We start from the raw sequence: 19,556 nt of genomic DNA, 5'->3' as shown, positions 1-19,556 counted from the left end.
GGGCTACTGAGTGTGCATGCAGCTGGGCTTTTGGGCTGCTCCAAAGGCAAACAAAATGGGCAGATGATGAATTTGGCTTCAGGATTCACCATGTTCCTCTCAGCACTGCAGACACTGCAAGGCACAGTAGCTCAGGCCCAGAGAGCATCCCTTCTCCCTGGGAGCAGAGTCCAGTGCTGAACCTCCCTGGCAGGATTCACTGCATCTTCTGTGCACATTTCTTCAGCACACCCTGGGATTTCAGGACTCTCAGGAATGCTCCCACTTGGCCCCTCGTTGCCAGCTAAAAGCCACCGTTGCTGCCTCTCCCTTGTCATTCTCCATTGGCCCAAGGAAAGGGAACTATGTGATGCAGCTGTAGCATGACACATGGCTGTATTTCTGTGGTTCTGTTTCCCAGGTTTTCCCTCACTCCTGCCCTCAGTACAGTTTTATTGTCTGAAGTTGTTCCTGGAAGCTGAGGACAATCTTGGTGCTGGCTGTTGGTTTTACTACCAGCTGGATCCTGCCCTCAAGTACTTGTGATTCTCTCTACACTTAACACCTCATTAGCTGGAACATCCACTTACAGAGCACAGCTTTGCTGTCTGAAAAGAAGGAAAATCCTGTTTGACTCAGACGTTACACAGATCACTTATCTCAGAGACATCTGAACAGCCGGGCTTGGAAATTGAGTCCAAATTAAAAACCAGTTGAGAAGAAGTATCTGTCCTCCCAGGTAAATCAGGAGCTGATTTATTTCCTCCCCAATATTCCTGCTGAGCAGTGCATTCATCCCTGCCTCCATGTCCCAAGGCTGGGAGGCTCTGTGCCCGCTGTGCTCCCAAGGCTGGAGCACCCATGGGCAGCCCTCAGCTCCCCTCGGAGCTGGCTCCTGCTCCCCTCCTGCTCCTGCTCACAGGGCCCTGTGCCAGCTCCCTCGGCTCCTGCTGGAGTCCCCACCCCAGCACTGGCATAGCAACTCCAGCTCTTGACATTCCCAGCTCTCCAGACAGAACAAAACACACCTTGAGAAAGAAAAAAGCAAAGTAAAGCCGAATTAAAGACCTCTTGGGTGCATGAATGCAACTGGCAGGGCTGTGCTGGGGGTCCCCATCCTGCACTGGCGCCGTGTTGATGGCAGGGAGCCCCTGCAGGGGCTCAGTGCAGAGGTTGGTGTAGCCCATGGGACAAGTCTGTAGCATCCACAACATCTCCCAAGGGGCCAGGAAGGATTTTAACAGAAGAAAGAGGACAGGCTGGGGGGCTGTAGGAGTCCAGGAAGATCTATTCTGATGACTTTCCAGCTATTTTAATTTCCATGGATTTCCCTGTGTGTTCTAAAATCCTGTATCTCCATTCCAAGGACTTCTCCAGCCGGCACTCGAATCCCTGTGAATTTTGTGTCCCCAGCTCTGCTGAGGAGGTCAACAGTTCACCTTCCATCCATGTGAGGAATCACCTCCTTTGATCCCAAACCCCAATCTTTTAGACCCTGGCCCTGGACCTCACACAAGTGTCATTTGATGGCTTTGGCTTATTCCTGGGAGAAGACAGAGAAGGGAGCAACCTTGTCACTGTGCAAGTGAAGTTATGGATGTTTTCCCTATGGCATCACTTATCCTTTGTCACCTCCTTGCTCACCCCTGTTCCTGCAGGACAGGCTGGTGACCTCCCTCTGCTTACTTCTCTCTGCAACCATCTCTTATGCAATTAAAATGACAAGGAACTCCCTTGACTCTACCAGGCTTCCTGCTTTCCTTAAAAAACTTTCGGCAAGGAACTTAAAGGAAAGCTTTTGGAAGCCCCAGCAGATGCCAGGAGCAGATGGCACTGACCATGTGTGTTTGGCCACTCTGGAGGGCTCTGAAGGGTTGTGAAGCAGGATTCCCTTTTGGAGAAGCCCCATGGACTTTCCTCTGGCAGACAGCACTTACCCAGGGGTCTTCAGCTGCCCTCTAATACACGGAGTTTATGTCTCCCAGGAACTTTTCATATGGCCACCACAGCACTCCTCAAGGCACCCCATCCCCTCCTGTGCCAGGACAGGATAGTGAGGGCTCAGCCCTGATGCTGTGCCCCTGGTCCCTTCAGGAGCAGGGACACCTCAATGAGGGCAGGAGGAATCAGCAGTCCCAGGTGCTTATGAGAATCCCCAACGGAGCACTCCAGGAGAAATTCCACAGGGACCAAGCAGGATGCTGATTCCAGGGCCAACGGGATCCCAGCAGCTGCAAGGACCAAGTCTTCGGGGCAAATCTGCAAAGAGCCTTCTCAATGGGCCACACTGCAGGGCTGGATGAAAGGATGACCTTTGTGACCACCACTGTCCCCTGTGTGTCACCATATTTTCTGAAAAATCCTCTTTGCCCAGGATTCTTCTCCTGGGAAGCTGAGAAGCCTCAGAGAAAAGGGAAAACAATATTATCTCATTTGCTTCTCCTCTGTTTTGCTGCTTTGGAATGTGGTTTGGAGATTGTTTATCCAACAGGTGGTTGTTTGACTGGTTTAATGTGAATTGTTTTGACTTAATGACCAATCAAAGCCAGCTGTGTCAGGACTCTGGAAAGAGTAATGAGTTTTTCATTAGTATCTTGTTAAGCCTTTTGTATTATTCTTTCTCTATTCTTTAGTATAGTTTTAGTATAGCATAATAATATAATATAATATAATATAATATAATATAATATAATATAATATAATATAATATAATAGAATAGAATAGAATAGAATAGAATAGAATAGAATAGAATAGAATAGAATAGAATAGAATAGAATAGTAAATTAGCCTTCTAAGAACATGGAGTCAGATTCATCTTTCCTCCCAACGATGGGGGACCCCGAAAATACCCCACCAGTGCCCAGTGTTCCTGGCAGGGAGCAGTGCCACCATCCCTGCCCCATCCTGGCCATGCCAGGGTGCCAGCAGGCACCTGGGCACGCTTTGGCAGGCAGGTCCCTCTGCTGCCAGGTCAGCAGCCCAAGGGCAGCAGGACAGGCTGCTCCAGGGCCAGCTGTGCTCCATCCACGTTGGTTAACTGGGCAGTGCTTCCTCCCACTCCCTGCCAGAGCCACGGACAGACAAAGAGCAGGTCCTGCCATGGCCAGCACTCCTCAAGCCCTGAAGGGATGTGTCCCTTGCCTCTGCCCAGGCCCAAAATGACCCCCCAAGCCTCCTCACATTTTGAGTACAAGCCCCTGCCTCTCCCTCCTTGAAGATGTGTCCACCACCTCCGCAGTGCTGATGCATCATTAGTGCTGCCTGTCCCTTCCCACCACGCTCCTGCCCCTGTAGCCCTGAGCTTCTTCACCACACCCCATCTTCACTGAACACCCCTTCTCTTCTCCAGGGGGTGTTCAGCCTGGAGAAGGGAAGGCTTCAGGGAGAACTTACTGCCACACAGGACCTAAAAGGGGACTGGGGGAAACCTGGAGAGGGACTTTGGACAAGGCATGTCCAGGACAAGGAGGGATGCCTTCACACTGAAATGGTTAGATGGGATACTGGGGAGAAATTCTTCCCTGTGAGGGTGGTAAGGACTTGGCACAAACTGCCCAGAGAAGCTGTGGCTGCCCCATCCCTGGAAATGCCCAAAGGCAGGTTGATGGGGCTTGGAGCAACTTGGGACAGTGGAAGGTGTCCCTGCCCATGGCACAGGGTGGAACGGGATGTGGTTTAAGGACTCTTCCAATCCAACCCATTCTATAATTCCTTGATTCTATGATACCTTGCTGCTAGAGATTATTATTCTCATTAATCTTCAATAAAATAAAAGGTAAGTCAGTAATATCAGTCAGGAGCCTGTGCATGCATTTGCTATCACTGCAGGAATTGTTCCAGTTCAGTCCCATTTCAGCCCAGACCTTAATGATATGGATATTCCTAGACCCAAAGGGAGAATGGGAAATGCAAATCATAGAGCACAAGCCCCGTTCCTGCTGATTCCTGACCTTTCATCTCCAGACCCTGGCAGGGGGGCTTGCCTGCACACAGCTCTGCTTTCTCTGTGCCTCCACATCTCCTGTAGCTTGCTTCCCTTTGGAAATACCTGGATAGAGGCATGGAGTCACAGATGGTTTGGGTTGGAAGGAATCCCAGAGACCCAGTTCCACCCCCCTGCCATGGACAAGGATATCTTCCACTCAGGGCTCCCCCATTCAACCTGGCTGTGATGACCTGGGTGTTTTCCACCCTCTGCTGTGGAAGATGTGGTTGCCTCCTTCAGGTCTGTCTTTCTGTAGCACCTCTGAGGAGGAAAGAGCAGTTTCACACCAGACCATTGCCTCTGATCCTGTATTTGCCTTCTCCTAAACCCCTGCTACCTCAGGGCACTGGGGATTTTGCCCACGAGTGCCTTCAATGTAATACATAATGTTGCATTTTTTCAGTGTCCATAAGCATCTGCAAGGCTCCCATATTTAACACCAGGACTGACAAAACCCAGGTAGTTTTCTCCCCGGTTTCCCCAGTTTCTTATTAAATGCCATTTCAGCATTCTCAGTTTCAAGGATGCCACCCTGTAATTTTATAGTATTAAACACAGACCTGAGTTTGACTTTTCAGCTTTTCCACCTTGCTTTGAACAACTTTAAAACTGTTTTCTGGAAGACTTCTGGACCTTGGGTTCCCTGCCACAAAATAGCTTGGGTTACATCCTTTTCTTTTACAAACCTTTACAAATGACAGCAATTAAATCGAGCATCCTTTTATGTCGTTACCCCTGTCAGTAGGTAATGCCTGGCAGTTTTTCATCACAGGTTATCTCCTGGGCAGATTTATCCTCTAACATTGTTATTTCTGTCTATAACCAAGCACTAAAATGAAAATATTTTCCAGAATACAGACCCCATCTTCTGCCAGTCATGCCTCATGGCTGTAAAGTATTTTGGATTAAGTCTCTATATATAACATGATATTCTGGTGATGGTTCCACCTTTTATTTGCTGTATATCTAAATAGCCTTTCAAAAAACCCTTTTTTTTTGAAACATAGAGTAATAGTTTATATATTTGATTGTCACATTTCTCTACATTCTGGAAAAGTAGTGGTACTCAGTCAAAGGTAGGACTTGGTGATCTTGGAGGTCTTTTACAACCTTAATGATTATATAAGTCTATAAATCAGGAAATCCTTGTTTTTATTTAAAATAAATATAAAATATATTGTTTTATTTAAATTTGCCTTATTTTAATTTTTTTCCTTCCTGCCTCTCTATGATCCTACTTATTTACCAAAACAAATTTTTCAAGAAGACTTGACATCTTTGCAGTCCCCAAGAAGACTCTTTTATGAACTTTATTTTCCCAAAAGTTACTTTTAATTCTGAGCCTGGGTTCAAATTAGCTGTTGAACAAAATATCCCAAATTTTCTGCTCAATTCTACAGTTCTAAATCTATTTTAAATGCTTCAAAAGTGCCTCTTCTCTTTAATTTGTTCCCATGGCTACCATTCAAAAGTTTCATTCATTTTCTGAGCGGAGAACTCTCCAAATCGTTACTGCAATCTACCAGTTGACTTTCCCTTCTTAATCTAGCAGAAGGCTCTAAACCCTCAGACTATAGACATTGCAGCAGCAATGAAACAGGGTTACCTTCCAGCCCTTGATCCCCGATGCTCGGCGCAGCCCCTCCCCGCAGAGCTGAAATCCTCGCCTGGAGCTGTTCTGCGCCTCTGCTCGTTCCTGGGCTCCCAGCGCAGGAGGATGCTCGGCTGCCCAGTGCCACCCTCTGCCCTTCCTCCTCTCTGTTTCACCTGGTGCCCGGGAGCTCGGGGTTCCTACACACAGAATGCCTCAGGTGCAGGGCTCAGAGAGCTGAAGGGGAGAGGGAGCCGCTGGTTCCCCCTCCTCAGGTCCCTGCAACAGGATAAACAGGTTGAGTGAGGTGGGGCTGTCCCGTGTCACGTTTCAGCACGAGCCATCCAGGGCCAGGTACCCTCGGCAAGCGTACAGGGATGTAAAAGGTTATCTTTATTTAACTCTCTGCAGAGAAACCTCCCCACAGTGTCTCCGGTGGGGTGGGCAGGGTGGGGGCTGCAGCCAATGCTGGTGACTGGTGTAACTGGTAAAGGTGCTGGTTTGCTCTGGGATGCTGCAGGAGAGCTCTGAGATCCCTGGAAACTATCGAGTTATGGTACAGATCAGCGGGAATGTTGAGCTGAAAGACGCTGGGCAGCACCAAGGGCTCAGCCTGGAGGTGGGGTGTAAGACTAAATAAACTATTTAGTGCAATTCAACAGCGAGGAGCCCCTGTTGCTCTCACCCTTCCTCCTGAAGGACCAGACCTGCCTGTCCCCAGCCGGCAGAGCACTTGGGGTGACTGGGAAAGGCAAGGAAGGACAGAGGGAGGCCCTTGGTGGTGACAGGCTGCAATCACAGATATCCATGGGGTTTCTGGCTGTTCACACACCCTTCACAGAGGTTAGAAAAATCCCCTATTGGGAACAGTTCCTCCATCCCTGCTGAGCTGGGGCACATTAAGTAGGTGATAATAAGTGGTCCCTGAGTGGGAGGGCCTGCTCTCCTCTGGAAAGTGCTACTCCAGACAATTTATCATTCAAACAAAGAGGGGAAAAAGGGTTAAACACTGCCCAGCCTCCCCAGCCAGTGGTGGCTTTGGTTATCTGCAGCATGGCTGCAGGGCTACATGGTGCCTGTACATGTTTGGGGATCAGGAGTTAAGTGTTTAAATGATAAGTGATATCTTAAAAACATAAGTTTAGCAATGAATCTTTACCGACAATACTATACTATTAGTTAATAGGCAGAATTAACTCACTGGCCTGGGGCCAAGCCCGTCACAGCCACAGCCAGAACAGCTGAAACTGCTTTTCACTTGGGTTTTGCTTTTACCGGATTTTCTGCTGCAGGGAGACTTCAATTTCTGTAAAAATATGCTCATGTTTTCCTCCTCCCAACTTGCCCCTGTAAGCTCGAGGTTCCTTGGAGTCCAAGGGATTCAGCCAGGACCTGGAAATCTTTCCTCTTGCATGCAGAGGTGGGACCAAGGGTGCCGATTCAAGACCAAGGGTGCTGATTCTCTTCAGGGCATCTCTCAGTGGCTCTGGACCAGCTCCCTGTCTGCTTTTGGTGGGACTTTACAGGCAGATTTACTCTAGGTGCCAGCATGGGACTCACTCCCCATCTCTCCCATCCCACATAAACCTCCCTCTCCCTCAGCTGGAGCATTGAGACTGACCAAGTAGCTTCCTTGGACCAAAGAAGCATCTCCTGAATCTTTCGGGTAGCTGAGGCTCCTAGGAATCACCAAAGATGACTGCACTGAGCCTTGAGTCTGTGCCTGACAGCTCTGTGTCACCACTTGCTGCTTTCCTTTGTGCTTCCCTTGACTCCCAGCTGTCACCTGCTGCACCTCTTTAACCTCACAGAGGGTGAGAGGGAGCCACCTCCTCCAGGTGTGATGAGCCAAGGATTTCATATGCAAATGACCTTTTTCTTTCTGCATCAGGAACTGAAAATGCAGCATTAAATGTGTCACCATCAAACCTGTTTTAATGTCCCCCTAGATGTCATCTGTCCTGGCTCTGTTAGCCTGGGAACCATCTTTTGATGTAAATCAAAATGTGGGTGCAGCTGGAGGGGTGGTTGTCCCATTTTTGTGACCCCATCAAGGCTGTACATGATGCTCTCTGCAGCAGTGCTGCCCCAGGGTTACTTGTGGGCAGCAAGGACCAGCGAAACCAGTGTAACTTGACTTCCAAATGGCCACATCCAAGCTGCCTGACCGTGGCCATGTCCATGTGACACAGTTCCAAGGCCACTTGTCACCAGATGGCAGCAAGGAGAGCATCAGCTTGCAGTGTGGCTGAGGACAGCAGTGAGGATGCACAGTGCTCCCTGGTCCACGGCCAGCCTCCACTGAAGCCACTAAATCTGGTGCAGAGTGGAAGGTGCAGAGAAGGACATTGCAGGAGGCCTGGAGTCCCTTGTCATGGCATGGTGCTTTGCAGCACTTGCTGGTCTGCTCAGATACTGAGGCACGGTGACCAGAGGAGCTTGTGGGATTCAGGTCAGAGGGTGGATACTGGGAACAGCAACTGTGTGAGGGTGGCAGTGGAACCTTGGCAAGCCTTCCCATGGATGCCAAAAAATGCAACAGTCATAGAAAGCCCTTCCTGGGAGCAGAGTGAAGGTGTGAGGTGGGACCAGTGCTCACAGTTCATGACTGGCCGTGAAGAGCATCTTCAGGGCACAAACCAGACTCCAGAGAGCATGAAAGAGCTTCAAAGTCAGTGCAGCAGCCAGACAAGTCTGCGTAGCCCAAGGTCCATCTCCATCAGCAACAGCCTAAGGGGGGAGCTCAAAAGAGATGAGAGAAGGTCTCCAGTGACTGTTCCCTTGGGACAAAATTCTCATTGTGTCTGGCAGTGCAGTCCTGGAGAGCTTCAAGAAAATCCTGAGGGTCTGGGTGGGCATGGGCAAACATACAGGGCTGCTGCTCTTGGACTCCAGACTTCCATTTTGGAGAACTGATGGATCCTCGGGAACATGCAGGACACAACAGCCCTGGGGTCCGGGAGGACTGAAATGAGGAGATTATGAGTTTGTAAATGGTGAATGCTTTCAGCCATCTGATGGGAAATGCTGGCTGCTCCAGAGCAGCAGGGAGTGAGGGGTGGCTGGGAGCGGGGGAGCCTGGTACAGGGCTGGAATGGTGGGCAACTGCTGGGGATCCTTGGGATTCTTGCCCTGGAGAAGAACACATCTGAAAGAAGAAGAAGCAAGACCACTGGCTGTCCTGGCCTTCAGCCTCCTTCCTCAATGCAAGAGTGACCCTGAAAGAGCTTCTAAAGATGAAAGCTTCTCCACACATGATGGAGCTGGGCCACAGGGTTATCGTGTTGGACGTGGGGCCAACCTGGATGAGCAGCAACATCTGCAGTGACAGGAAGTCCCAAAGCAGACCAGAGCCTGAGCTGGGAAGACCATTTGGCTCATGCATGTGCCAACATCATCACAGAGCTGTGACCTCCACTAACCACTCCTGTGGAATCATTTCCTGTGGTGGGTCAAGGCAGAGAACCCAATGTGCTCAAGCTGCAGATGCATCAAAGGGAAAAGAAAAAGCACAGTGGAAACTAGACTGTTTTTTCCATGTCCTTCCATGGGCAGTTGAGGGACAGGAATCCATCCTCGAAGTGCAGTGGGTCTTCAGCTCCTGGCCTATGAACCCGGCACAGCTTGTGCAGAGATCCATGTGCAAGGTGTGACCTCCCTAGGAAGATCTTCCAGGACACAAGTGCTTCCTGCAGGATGCACCTGAACCTTTTGCCCAACCAGCAGACACTGGGACACAGCTATGGCGGGTACTGCTGGGTACAACGTGGATACTGGAGAGGCGAGGAGAAGACGTCAGGTGGCAGGGGGGACCTCCTGGGATAGAGAGTCCTGGCAGCAGCCACATGTCATAGATTCACAGAATGGTTTGGGTTGGAAGGGACCTTAAAGACCATCTGGTCCCAACCTCCCTGGCATGCCCTGAAGAGGGTGTGGATCATGAGGTGCCCACAGGGCAGATGTGGTTCCCAGGCATCAGGGAGGTTGGGGCCTGTTGAGCGCTGCAATGCAGAATTGGAGCTGGGTCTCACCTTGCACGTTCTAGGAAGGTCCTTCTTGGCCCCAGCAGTGTCAATGGGGCTTGTGACCAAGTCACAGCTGCTCCACGTGGGAAGTGGGGGGATTCCTATTCTCTCCTGGGTGGCTGCGGGGGGATGGTGGAGGAGAAGGGTGCGGGGGCTCAGGGCTGCCCACAACAAGCCTCGGATTTACCAACTCCTTGGATTTTTGTTTCTTTCTTTATATCCTGCTGTACGCGTCCCCTTCTCCAGACGGGAATCTCCTCACGGCCCGGCCCCCGGCTCCGGTGGGCAGCTGCGGGGGTTCAGCCCCGCGGGGGAGATGCCCGGCCCGTGGCCGCGGGCGGTGCGAAGGGCGCGGCGGCGGGGGCATCCCCCCGGGACCCCCCGCCCCTCCGCCCCCTCGCCGGTGCCGGCGGCGCAGCGAGCCCCGGCGAGGCGGATTTGGGCTGAAATCACGGCTTTCTCTGGATGATCGACAGCTCCGGGAGAAACCATCGGCGGGCCGGGGGAGCCGCCGCCCGCTCGCCGCCCCCGCCGCCCCCGCCCGCCGCCGGCCCCGCCGCGCCCCCTCACCGCCCCCCTCACGGCCCCTCAGGCCGCCCCCGCGAGCAGCGCGGCCCGGGCGGGGCGGGGCGGGCGGCGCGGGGCGTCCCCGCGCGGCGGCGGCGGTGGCTCGGCCCGGCCGCGGCGGCGGGGCCGGCGGAGCGCTCCGTGCCCGCGGCCGTGCCCGCGCCGGCGGCGGCCCCAGCGAGGGGCTCTGGGCTCTGCGCTCTGCGCTCCGCCGCCTCCATGGAGCGCCGGCCGCGCCGCCTCTGATGCCCGGCCCGGCGCGCACCATGGGGCCGCTGTGGCTCTGCTGCCTGCCCCTCGCCCTCCTGCCCCTGCTCGCCGCCGTGGAAGGTAAGGGGGGCGCGCGGGGGGCGGGGGCCCTGCGGGTAGGGCGAGCCCCCTCCGGATTTTCCCTGTTTTTTAGGGGGTAGCACTTTGCCCCCTGTCCCCCTCCCCGCCGCACGCCCTTCGGAGGGGAGGCGAAGTTTGGGGAAGTGCTACCCCGGCTGGAGGTGTCGCCGCCGGAGCCCGCTGTGTCGTGTGTGCCCCCCCCCGCCCCCAGACCCTCCCGATCGCTGGCCGCCCTTCTCCCCGCCATCCCTCCGCCGGAGTGGGCATCCCTGGGTACCGCGACGGGTCCCCCGGGGATGCCCGGGATTCGCCGCCCCGTGCCCACTGCTGCTCTCGGCAGAGTCTTTGGGGTGCCCCTCCGCCAGGCCTTACCGGCGTTCTGGAGCTGGTGGCCGGCTCCCCCTTGGCGCCGTGGCGTTCCCGGCGTCCCCAGGAGGAGCCGAGCTCCCCGCCGAGGTCCCCGGTGCTCAGACAAAGCAGAGTGAGGCGGCAGGTGGGGAGCTCCAGGGCTGGGTGTGCGGGGACGGCGCTGGGTGGGAGCCCCACGGTGGGGTCTGTGCAAGGGGAGACTTGTTCTCCTGCTCCCCAACCATCCCAGCCATTCCTGCCTGCTCCCACCCGCCCGCTGCATGGACACCCTGGCAAGTGCCAGAGAACTGGGTTGGGCAGGGGCGAGGGCCAAGTGTCAGGCCAAAAACCGGCTCGCCCCGGGGCGGCGTGGTCCAGGGATGCCTGTCCATTGTGGAAGGGTCGTGTTGGAGGGGTTGGGTGGCTCCACTGTCCCTCTGGCTCCGTTGGGCTGGTGGGCAGGCTGGGTGGCCAGTGCTGGCCCTGTGTGTGCCGGGCGGTGGGAGCCGCTCGGACGGTGTTTGTCTGGAACATGGATGAGGCACCATTTATTAAGTTGGAGTTTTGGGAGATGACTCATGGGTTGGCCAGCTATACATCGTGATATTTACAATATGGGAGCTTGGCATAAATAGGACTATTTACGTTGCAGTGGAGAGCGCTCGCCAGCTCTGCTATTCAAATGAGCCCAGCATGGTTTTAATTATGGGGGGGAGGGTTGGGGTGAGGAGCGTGTTTGTGAGAGCATACGTGTCCATGCAGGACGTCTGGCCCCATCCGCTGGTGGCCTTGACACTTCCAACGGGCTCTGGGCTCAGCCAGCGGGGCCCATGCACACTTGACCATGACAGGCTGATGCTGCCAGCTGTGGCATGCCGGGTGCCTTGGGCAGGGATGGGGTGACACCTCCGTCCCAGCCTGCTCCTGCTGCTGCCCAGGAGGTGCTGCCGACCGGTGCTGTGGGTCAGGGGCTGGCTCCTGGGGCTCCTGCCCGGGTTTGTGGAACGTGAATGACTTTGCCACCATCATGGCAGGAGCGGCAGGCGCTGGATGCATGAGTGCCAAGGGATGGGGAGAATATGTAGGAATGAGGGGCTGGCCAGTGCAGGTGGGGTGTTTCACCCACCCGAGATGATCGCTCTAAGGTGTGCTCCTCCATGAATGGGGGCACCCTCAGGGAGATGGTCAGTGTGCTTCCAGCGGCCATTCCCAGCTGGGGCTGACTGTGTTGGTTTGGGTTTGGCTTTGGCGTGGTCCCCCCGTGCCCCTGCTGTTGCCTCTTGCCCTGTGTGCATCACGGGGCTGTGATGGTCACTCTCAGGGTTGGTGTGGGCAGCCAGATCCCTAATCTAGCCTTCCAGGAAAAGGCTTCTGGAGAGCTGGCAAGGTGAAAACGTGTGGGATGCAGCTCCTTGGGCGTGCCTCTGCTCCTTCCTTTCTGGAACTGCCTCTTCCCACCGCTTCCGAAGTGCCTGGTTGTGGTGTCCACCTGCACCTCTGAATGCTCTGGATCCCTTTAGTGTGGACAGATGGACCCAACAGTAGCTGCTGGGCATGGAGGTGGTGGCTGGACCCACCGTGTTCCCGCGGCTGCAGGGAACCTCCACAGTGGCGATTCCCTCCATCACCAGCCCCAGCATATTCCTGGGCCAAAATGGGGGCAGAAAAGCTTGTTCAGGGGAAAACTACAATTCTGGAGGATCCTGCCTCTCGAGTCCTGTTTTCGGCTTTGTCACAGAGTGTTTCGGTACTGCTGGTAATTTCACTTGTCTCCTCTGTGCCTCAGTTTTCCTAATTACAAGGCGTAAAATAATCCAAGCATCTTTCCCAAGGGAGCCGCGAGGTTTTGTTAATGAACATGACAAAGTGCTTTGGGATCCGTGGTTGAAAGCGCAGCCTTAGTCAGTGTGGCTGTGTGTGGGGTGTTTATTTATCTACATGCTTTATATTTCTCTGTGCGCTATATATTCACTTGCATTTAACAAACCTTAATTAGAAACAAAGCCGATAGGGAAGGAAATATAAACAGGAGTGTGCATGGAAATTGGAAGTTGATTGCTCACTGGCCAGCAGAACTCATGGTTCGGGCTCGGGAGGGAAGGCTGTTTGGTTAAAACCGGCTCTGTTAAAAGGAAATGTAAAAAGAACGTGAAACATAAATCAGTATGGAAAACAGGGAGGTGGATGACAACATACATAAAGCAGAGGTTAGGAATTGCCTATAGTTGTGAAGGCGGTTGGAAGGTAATGTGTCTGCAGCTGAGAAAGTTCAGGCTTCTCAAAGGAAAGTTTTTTGTGTGTTTTTCAAAAAAAAAAAAAAAACAAAACCCAAACCAGAAAGTCAAGAACAAAGGAGTCCTGGAAGGGTCTGGATCCCACACCAGTTGGTAACGCCGCTATCGCTAACGGCCCCGCTTTGTATTCCTGCTGCGTAGGCTGCGCGCCGATCGCAGGACTGACGCTCCCGAGGTATTTTGGGGGGAGCTGGGAAGGACACGGAGGTATTTTAAAATCAACAGCCTGGTAACTCACGTGCGAGGAGGGAAAACCAACCCGATGGTGCTCCTCACCCCAGTGGAGTTAACTTTTCACAAACCTTGCGGTGCTGGCAAGCTTCCCGAGGACTGGAGGAGAGCCAGCCCTGTGCCAAAAATGCAAAAGGAGACATGAGATGGCCCTGCTATCAGTGAGGGTGTGGGCAGCACGGAGCCAGCAGCATGGAGGCAGCGACGGGCTCCAATGGGCGATGGAGAATTGCCTGGCACGAGTTTTGCTGGGAAACAGATCATGGGTGAGGGGACTCGATTTTGAGCAACAACTGTGCCGAGCAATCCTCATCCTGAGCCCAGTCTTGGGTTTGGAGAGGGATGCTGGGGCAGGAGGGCTGTATCCACTCCTGGGGTGGGTATTCCGAGGGCATGCTGTGTCTGAGGTGCTGGACATGGACATCCCTGCCCATCGCCCAAGCAAGCTGGAGACAGGACTTCAGTGCTTCTGCGTATTTAATAGTGAATTATAATATACATAATATTTATGGCACTCTCGGACGCATGGTGGGACTGGGGAGTCCTATGCAGGACCAGGATTAGGACTGGATGATCCTTGTGGGTCCCTTCCAGTTTGGGATATTCTGTGATTCTGTAATATACAGCATATTTAATTTCACTTATGCTGTAACATATTGCAATGTTAAAACATAGTCTCTGCTCCTGTACCTATGTTGAGCACCTCCACATGGGGTGTGGGGGATGGCAGGGACACAGAGCTGGTTTGGGCCTTTGTGTATCCATCTTTTTGGGTCTCCATAGAGGAAGACTTGAGCCATCCCTTCAGGGTTACAGTCACCCCAGAGCGTTGCTTTGACCTTGGTGCTCCATGGAGGTGGATGTTCCAGGTGTGCCAGAAGCATGGGAGCTGCAGGAGCCTCCCGGCAAGCCTAGCATGCTCTGGAGAGATGCAGCAGAGCAGCAGGTCCAGGGGGAAACACAGAATCTAAGAGCTGATCCTTCCTGCGAGCTTGAGCTCCAGATCTGCAAACACTCTCCTACGAGCAGGAGGGGAGCAAATGTTTTGGGACAAGTGGGACTGAGGAGCAGAGCAGAGCCTGTGGTTTTGGCCTGGCCCTGTGCCACCCGTCTCCCTCCTGCTGCTTTCCCCTCCCCTCCATTTCCTGGGTTAATTTTTGACAAGGCACATTCCTTGCACCCACCTGCCCTTTGCATTATAGGGGCAGCAAAAGGGAAAGCTCCTTTTGGAGACCAAATAAATCAGTGCCTCATTTAAACATCCATGTTGCTGCCCTTACTACTCTGTTCTGTGGCTTTTCCAGGCAGGAGCAGCAGTCCTCTCAATACCTGCTGACTTCCAGTTTCTCTGGGTGGCAAAAGCATAGGGTGGAGATGCTGTAGGGGACAAGGGCTCGGGGTTGGTGTGGCCACTGGTGTGCCCTCCTCCTCGGGTCACCACACAGAGGGTGTGAAGGGGACACAGCTGTGCCTTGGGGATGCTGTGAGGGGTTTGGGGCTGTCCCCAGGGATGGGAGCAGCCGTCCCCTTGGAGACGGGCTAAGGACCTGCCTGCACTAGTCAGGGCCCTTTGTGTGCACATACCTGAGCTGCTGGAAAGAGGGGTGGGCACTCAGGAAACTGCCCGAGGAGCTGGGTAAATAGTGGGGGCTGTGACAGCTCCTGGGCCTGAGTACTTTGGGGTGAGGGATGAACGAGAGCCTGACCCTCCACCCCTGCCCCAAAACATGCCTGCTCCCTGCACACCAGCCCTGCTGGGGTAGGAATGAGGGTGGCTCTGGCTGGGAGTGGGGCTCCCATCCTGCCTCAACCCCATTTTTCCCGAGGAAGAGCCCCGTCAGCTCCCATCCTGGTTTGTAATCCCTCCCATACCTGGATCTGGTTTATAGAGAGACCTGGGCAAAGCACAGCTGCCAGTTGGATCTCGTTGGGGTGGGGGTGCAGGGAGATCCTCAGAGGCAAAAGTTCAGCCGTTAGATAAGGGAAAGGATGGGGCCTCCTGTGATAAGGGGCTGAGTGCAGCATGGGCTGGGTGGGAGGGAGGGAGGGCAGGGGGAGCTCTGAGGGGCTCTGCCCGCCTGTAGCCAGGGATGGGGGAGCACTGGGGAGCTCTGGGGATGCTAAAGGTGGGCAGGGACCCCTTGGAGGCCAGGTGACAGCAGGAGGGAGGGTGTGAGGAAGGAGAGGTGCCTGTAGATGTTGTGCAGGCATATACTGTTAATGTCTTTATATCAATGTCAGATGTTTCAGGAACCTGCTGGATGGATGGCAGGTTGTGCAGACACGGGTGGCTGTGCAGGGTGTGCCAGCCCCCTGAGATAATCAGGATGAGGGAAAGGAGTAAGTGAGGATCATGCTGGTTGCCCCTCCCTGAATTTCCTTGCTTGGGATGAGGAGAGCAGTATCAGGTCTGACAGGAAGTGTGGCACCGACTGCCAAGCATTAAAGAAAGATGGAACAGGCCATGAGGGCAGAAAACACAACTGTAATTGGGGCTGGTCTGTGCCTCCCTAAATGTCACATTCAGAAATTATGGTTTTAGGGGCTGAGAACAGTTGTGGTTCTTTGGAGAGCTCACAGGAGGATGAACTCTGGATTTAAACCCAAGCAACCACACACGACATCAGGAGCAGATTCAATCTCCCAATGGGCATGAAGAGGGGCTGGGGAGCTCCTCTAGTTGGTGAAGCTTTCTCAGTTGATCCAATAAATTATCTTCCTTCCGCGTTACCTCTCTCAGAGTTGGACCATGGCATCCATAAAGCAACCAGCACTTTAAAACATCACATAGTAATGGTCTCTGAGTAAAGCAAAGTGAAGGAGCTGACTGAAGAGAGAAGCTAAAATAGGAAAATATTTGCCCATGATGTAGGAAATTAAATTAAACCTCAGAATAAATTCATGCAGCCACTTAACATGAGTTTCCTAAAAATAACCAAAAACCAACCAAACCTGATAAAACCTGATAAAATGGCAAATTGGAGGAGGTCACTGGAGGTAAAAAAATGTTCTTCATAAAGTGGAAGTGGTATCTAAAAGGAGAAAATAAAAAAATCAGAAATTGTGGTCTGGCGAATGTGAAGCCATATAAGGCAGGCTGAAAGGAGTTTGAAAAATAACTTGAGAGAAGAAATTGTTTATCCTCCAAGTTTCCCCTCAACAAACGGGTATTGGGAAGTTAAATGTGCACGATGGAGCCCTTGGCATGGAGGGGGATGACTTCAGTGTCACCCCAAGTGGCCAAAGGGACTCCTGCCAAGGAGCTTTGCTTCCCAGGACAGGGCTGGGAGACTGTTCTGAAGTGATGGCAGGAGAACTCGTATTTTACAATAAGTCAATAAAATGAATATTTGGGCCAGAGTAAATGGGATGAGCATCCTTTAAGAAGATCTCCCTGGGTGATCCAGGAGACTCCAGAGCAGTAATTTTAGAGGAAGGGCTCTCTTATGGATTAAAATGTGCTTAAAGAAGGGGAAACAAAGAGTCAGTTTTCCCACTGGACAGGGTCAGCGTGAGGCTTGCGCTGGTGATGTATTCATAAAGTAGAGAGGGGTGGGAATGGGAAGGCAAAGAGTGTTTGCAGATTATACAAAATTATTCAGGATGATAAAAACAACAGTTGTCTTGAAAATATTGCAAAAGGCTCTCATGACACTGGATAGGCGGGCTATAAAGTGGCAGATTAAATGTAGTCAGGGATGAATGAAAAGGGATTCACATGGAAAAAATTACCCTAAACCCATGCATGCACAGTGGCAGTCTTTAAATTACTTATTAGCATTTTGAGAAAGAGATCTTAAAGTCATTGTGGATGGCTCTTTGAAAGCATCAGCTCCGACCTGGGAAAGACTGGGAAAGGGAGTGAAGATGCTTGTACAGGAGAAGTACAGGGGAGAGGGGCTGGGGGAAAGATGCAGCTTGGGGAGAGAGGGGGCACAGAGGTACACTGCACTGTGGGAGGTGTAAAGAAGAGGGTGATGAAAGGGTGATGATCCTTTATTTTATATTTTTTCCCCTCTCTCTGGAGTTCTCAAGCAGAGGGTTTCACACCAGGAGCAATGGAGGGTGGAGGCAGAGCAGGGTGAAGTCCAGCCCTCCCCCGTCCTGGGTACCCTGGATTCTGGTGTGCTCCCTGAGCATCCTGGTGCACTGCAGGAGGTGGGATGGAAACCAGCAGTCCCTTTGGCTCAGCCTCCCATGGCAGATATGGTATTTGAAAGGAAACAGGGAAAGGTGCCTTCTCTCACACTGAATGTCCAGGCTTGGTGGGGTCCTGCTGGCCCCCAGCTCCCAGTTTGGCTTTCAGGATCATCTGCAGCTTCCAAGGCAAAGTGCTGGGTAGGTCCACATCGCTCTGGGTGCTTGTGGCCTTGAGCCCTCTGTGTCTGGGGACACTTTTAAGTTTCCACAGGCTCTCGATTTTGGCCAGATGGCCAAGGAAGGTCCCTTGGAAAATGCCTGTTGGTACTTGCCTTTGCCCACCTTGGAGTTTCAGAGGCCAAGAGCATCTGTTTGGAACTGGGGAGGAGAGGAGCTTCCCTGAGCCCTGGGTTCACCTTGGGGGCTGTTGGCTGGGTTAGGGGAAGTGCTTGGGCCCTTACCTGGCAGCTGTGAGGGTTGGGGGAGGCAAATGTGGCAGAGCATGTGAACCTCCCTGGGCAGGGGGGACACCTCGAGCTGTATGAACCTCCCTGGGCTGGGGGGACACCTCGAGCTGTGTGAGTGTCCCTGGGCAGGAGGGACACCACGAGCTGTGTGAGTGTCCCTGGGCAGGAGGGACACCACGAGCTGCCGTGGGCTGGTGCTCCCAGGGCCAGACAAAGGGAACAATGGGCTTGGCTGCTGGGCTCCTGGGTAGCCTGTGGCTGGCTCCAAGCCCCCAGCCCAGGAGAGGAGGGACAGGCAAAAGGTCTGGGATCCCCTCTGCTCCCAGCCAGGCTTTGGGGACAGGAGGATACCCAGCTGCAGCAGGCTGAAGGACAAGCTGTGCCGCTGGTGATGCCCAGGCTGGTGATGCAGCTTGCTGGCCGTGCCCAGCTGGGCTCCGTCTGTCCAGCAGCAGGCTGAGGTGAGTTCTTCTCCATGGGAGGTGTCATCTCAGCTCCCTAAATATGTCCCCAAAGTGTGTGGAGCCGTGATGCTGGAGCCTGGTGAGCTCTGGTTACATGTCCGTGTCATGGCTTGGAGGAACCTGTGCTGGGAGGCTTCTGCAGCGCTGCTCTGCTGAGCAGCACAGGAGAGGAGAACCAGGGAGGGTGAGGAGGGTCAGAGAGGAGGCTGGATTCTCCAGATCTCCTGCCAGGACCCTCTGTGAGCCTGAACAACTTCAGAAGAGGGACACAAGAGAGAGAAGGCATCTCCATGCTGTGTAGTCCTCATGCACAGGCTGTGGGTGAGAAGCACTGTGATGAGACAGTGCAGGTTCTGCCTATCCCAGAGTCTCTCAGGGCAGGGGAGGACTGATTGGAGCACTCTGCCTTAGAGCAGGGGACAGGGAGTCTCTGGATGCTCCTTGGTCTCTAGAGGAGATCCTGCTCTTTGAGTCTGCCCGGAGGCCACTAGTTCCCTCAAAGTGACCACTGAACTTATGGCTGGAGGGTGGGACAGGATGTGTCTGAGGACAAACCTGGCAGGAATGGGCTGTTGAGGTGCCTCCAGGTGTGTGGCCATGGCAGGTACTCCTGGATGGAACTGGCATCATCATTCCCTGCTACTGGCTCCCATCACTTGCTGGTCATCATCCCCAGATGATGCCTCTGTGAGTTCGGCTTCAAGCCTTTCTCATGAGATCCATCTTTCTTGAAAGCTTTGCCTTGGCAGTAGACTTCTGGGTAGGAGTGATGCCCCAGGAGAGGGGCTTGGTCCTGGAATCAGAATCATTGGCTGGTTTGGGTTGGAAGGGACCTTGGAGCTCATCCAGTTCCACTCCTGCCATGGCAGGGACACCTTCCTCTAGACCAGGTTGCTCCAAGCCCTGTCCAACCTGGTCTTGGACACTGCCAGGGATCCAGGGGCAGCCACAGATGCTCTGGACAGCCTCTGCCAGGGCCCCAACATCCTCTCAGAGTGGAATGTCTTCCTGATACTCAGTCTGTCCCTGCCCTCTGTCAGTGGGAAGCCATTCCTCATTGTCCTGTCCCTCCATCCCTTGACCAAAGTCCTTCTCCAGCACTCTTGGAGCCCCTTCAGGCACTGGAGGGCTGCA

The 19,556-nt window shown here is 53.5% G+C and overlaps 1 protein-coding gene and 1 long non-coding RNA gene across 3 annotated transcripts in view; one reads left to right on the top strand and one right to left on the bottom strand.

Annotated features, from left to right (window-relative positions):
• Window positions 1-4,487: 4,487 nt before the first annotated feature.
• LOC115912452 lies at window positions 4,488-10,949 on the bottom strand. The gene is made up of 3 exons (XR_004061340.1): window positions 10,851-10,949; window positions 5,572-5,835; window positions 4,488-4,608 (listed from the first exon to the last, which is right to left on the bottom strand). It is a non-coding gene; the product is annotated as an uncharacterized LOC115912452 (long non-coding RNA).
• The window catches only part of EPHB2 (EPH receptor B2), a 129,286-nt gene continuing 120,012 nt past the window's right edge, over window positions 10,283-19,556 (top strand). For both annotated transcript variants that reach the window (XM_030964023.1, XM_030964024.1), the window contains exon 1: window positions 10,283-10,478. In XM_030964023.1, coding sequence (XP_030819883.1) covers window positions 10,394-10,478 — 85 coding nt within the window. In that variant the 5' untranslated portion in view covers window positions 10,283-10,393. The remainder of the gene's footprint in view (window positions 10,479-19,556) is intronic.

The sequence above is a fragment of the Camarhynchus parvulus genome, chromosome 21, assembly GCF_901933205.1.
Source record: "Camarhynchus parvulus chromosome 21, STF_HiC, whole genome shotgun sequence".
In the NCBI taxonomy this organism is placed as follows: Eukaryota; Metazoa; Chordata; class Aves; order Passeriformes; family Thraupidae; genus Camarhynchus; species Camarhynchus parvulus.
Note: the sequence above shows the minus strand (reverse complement) of the source record. Positions and strands in the feature narration are given on the sequence as shown.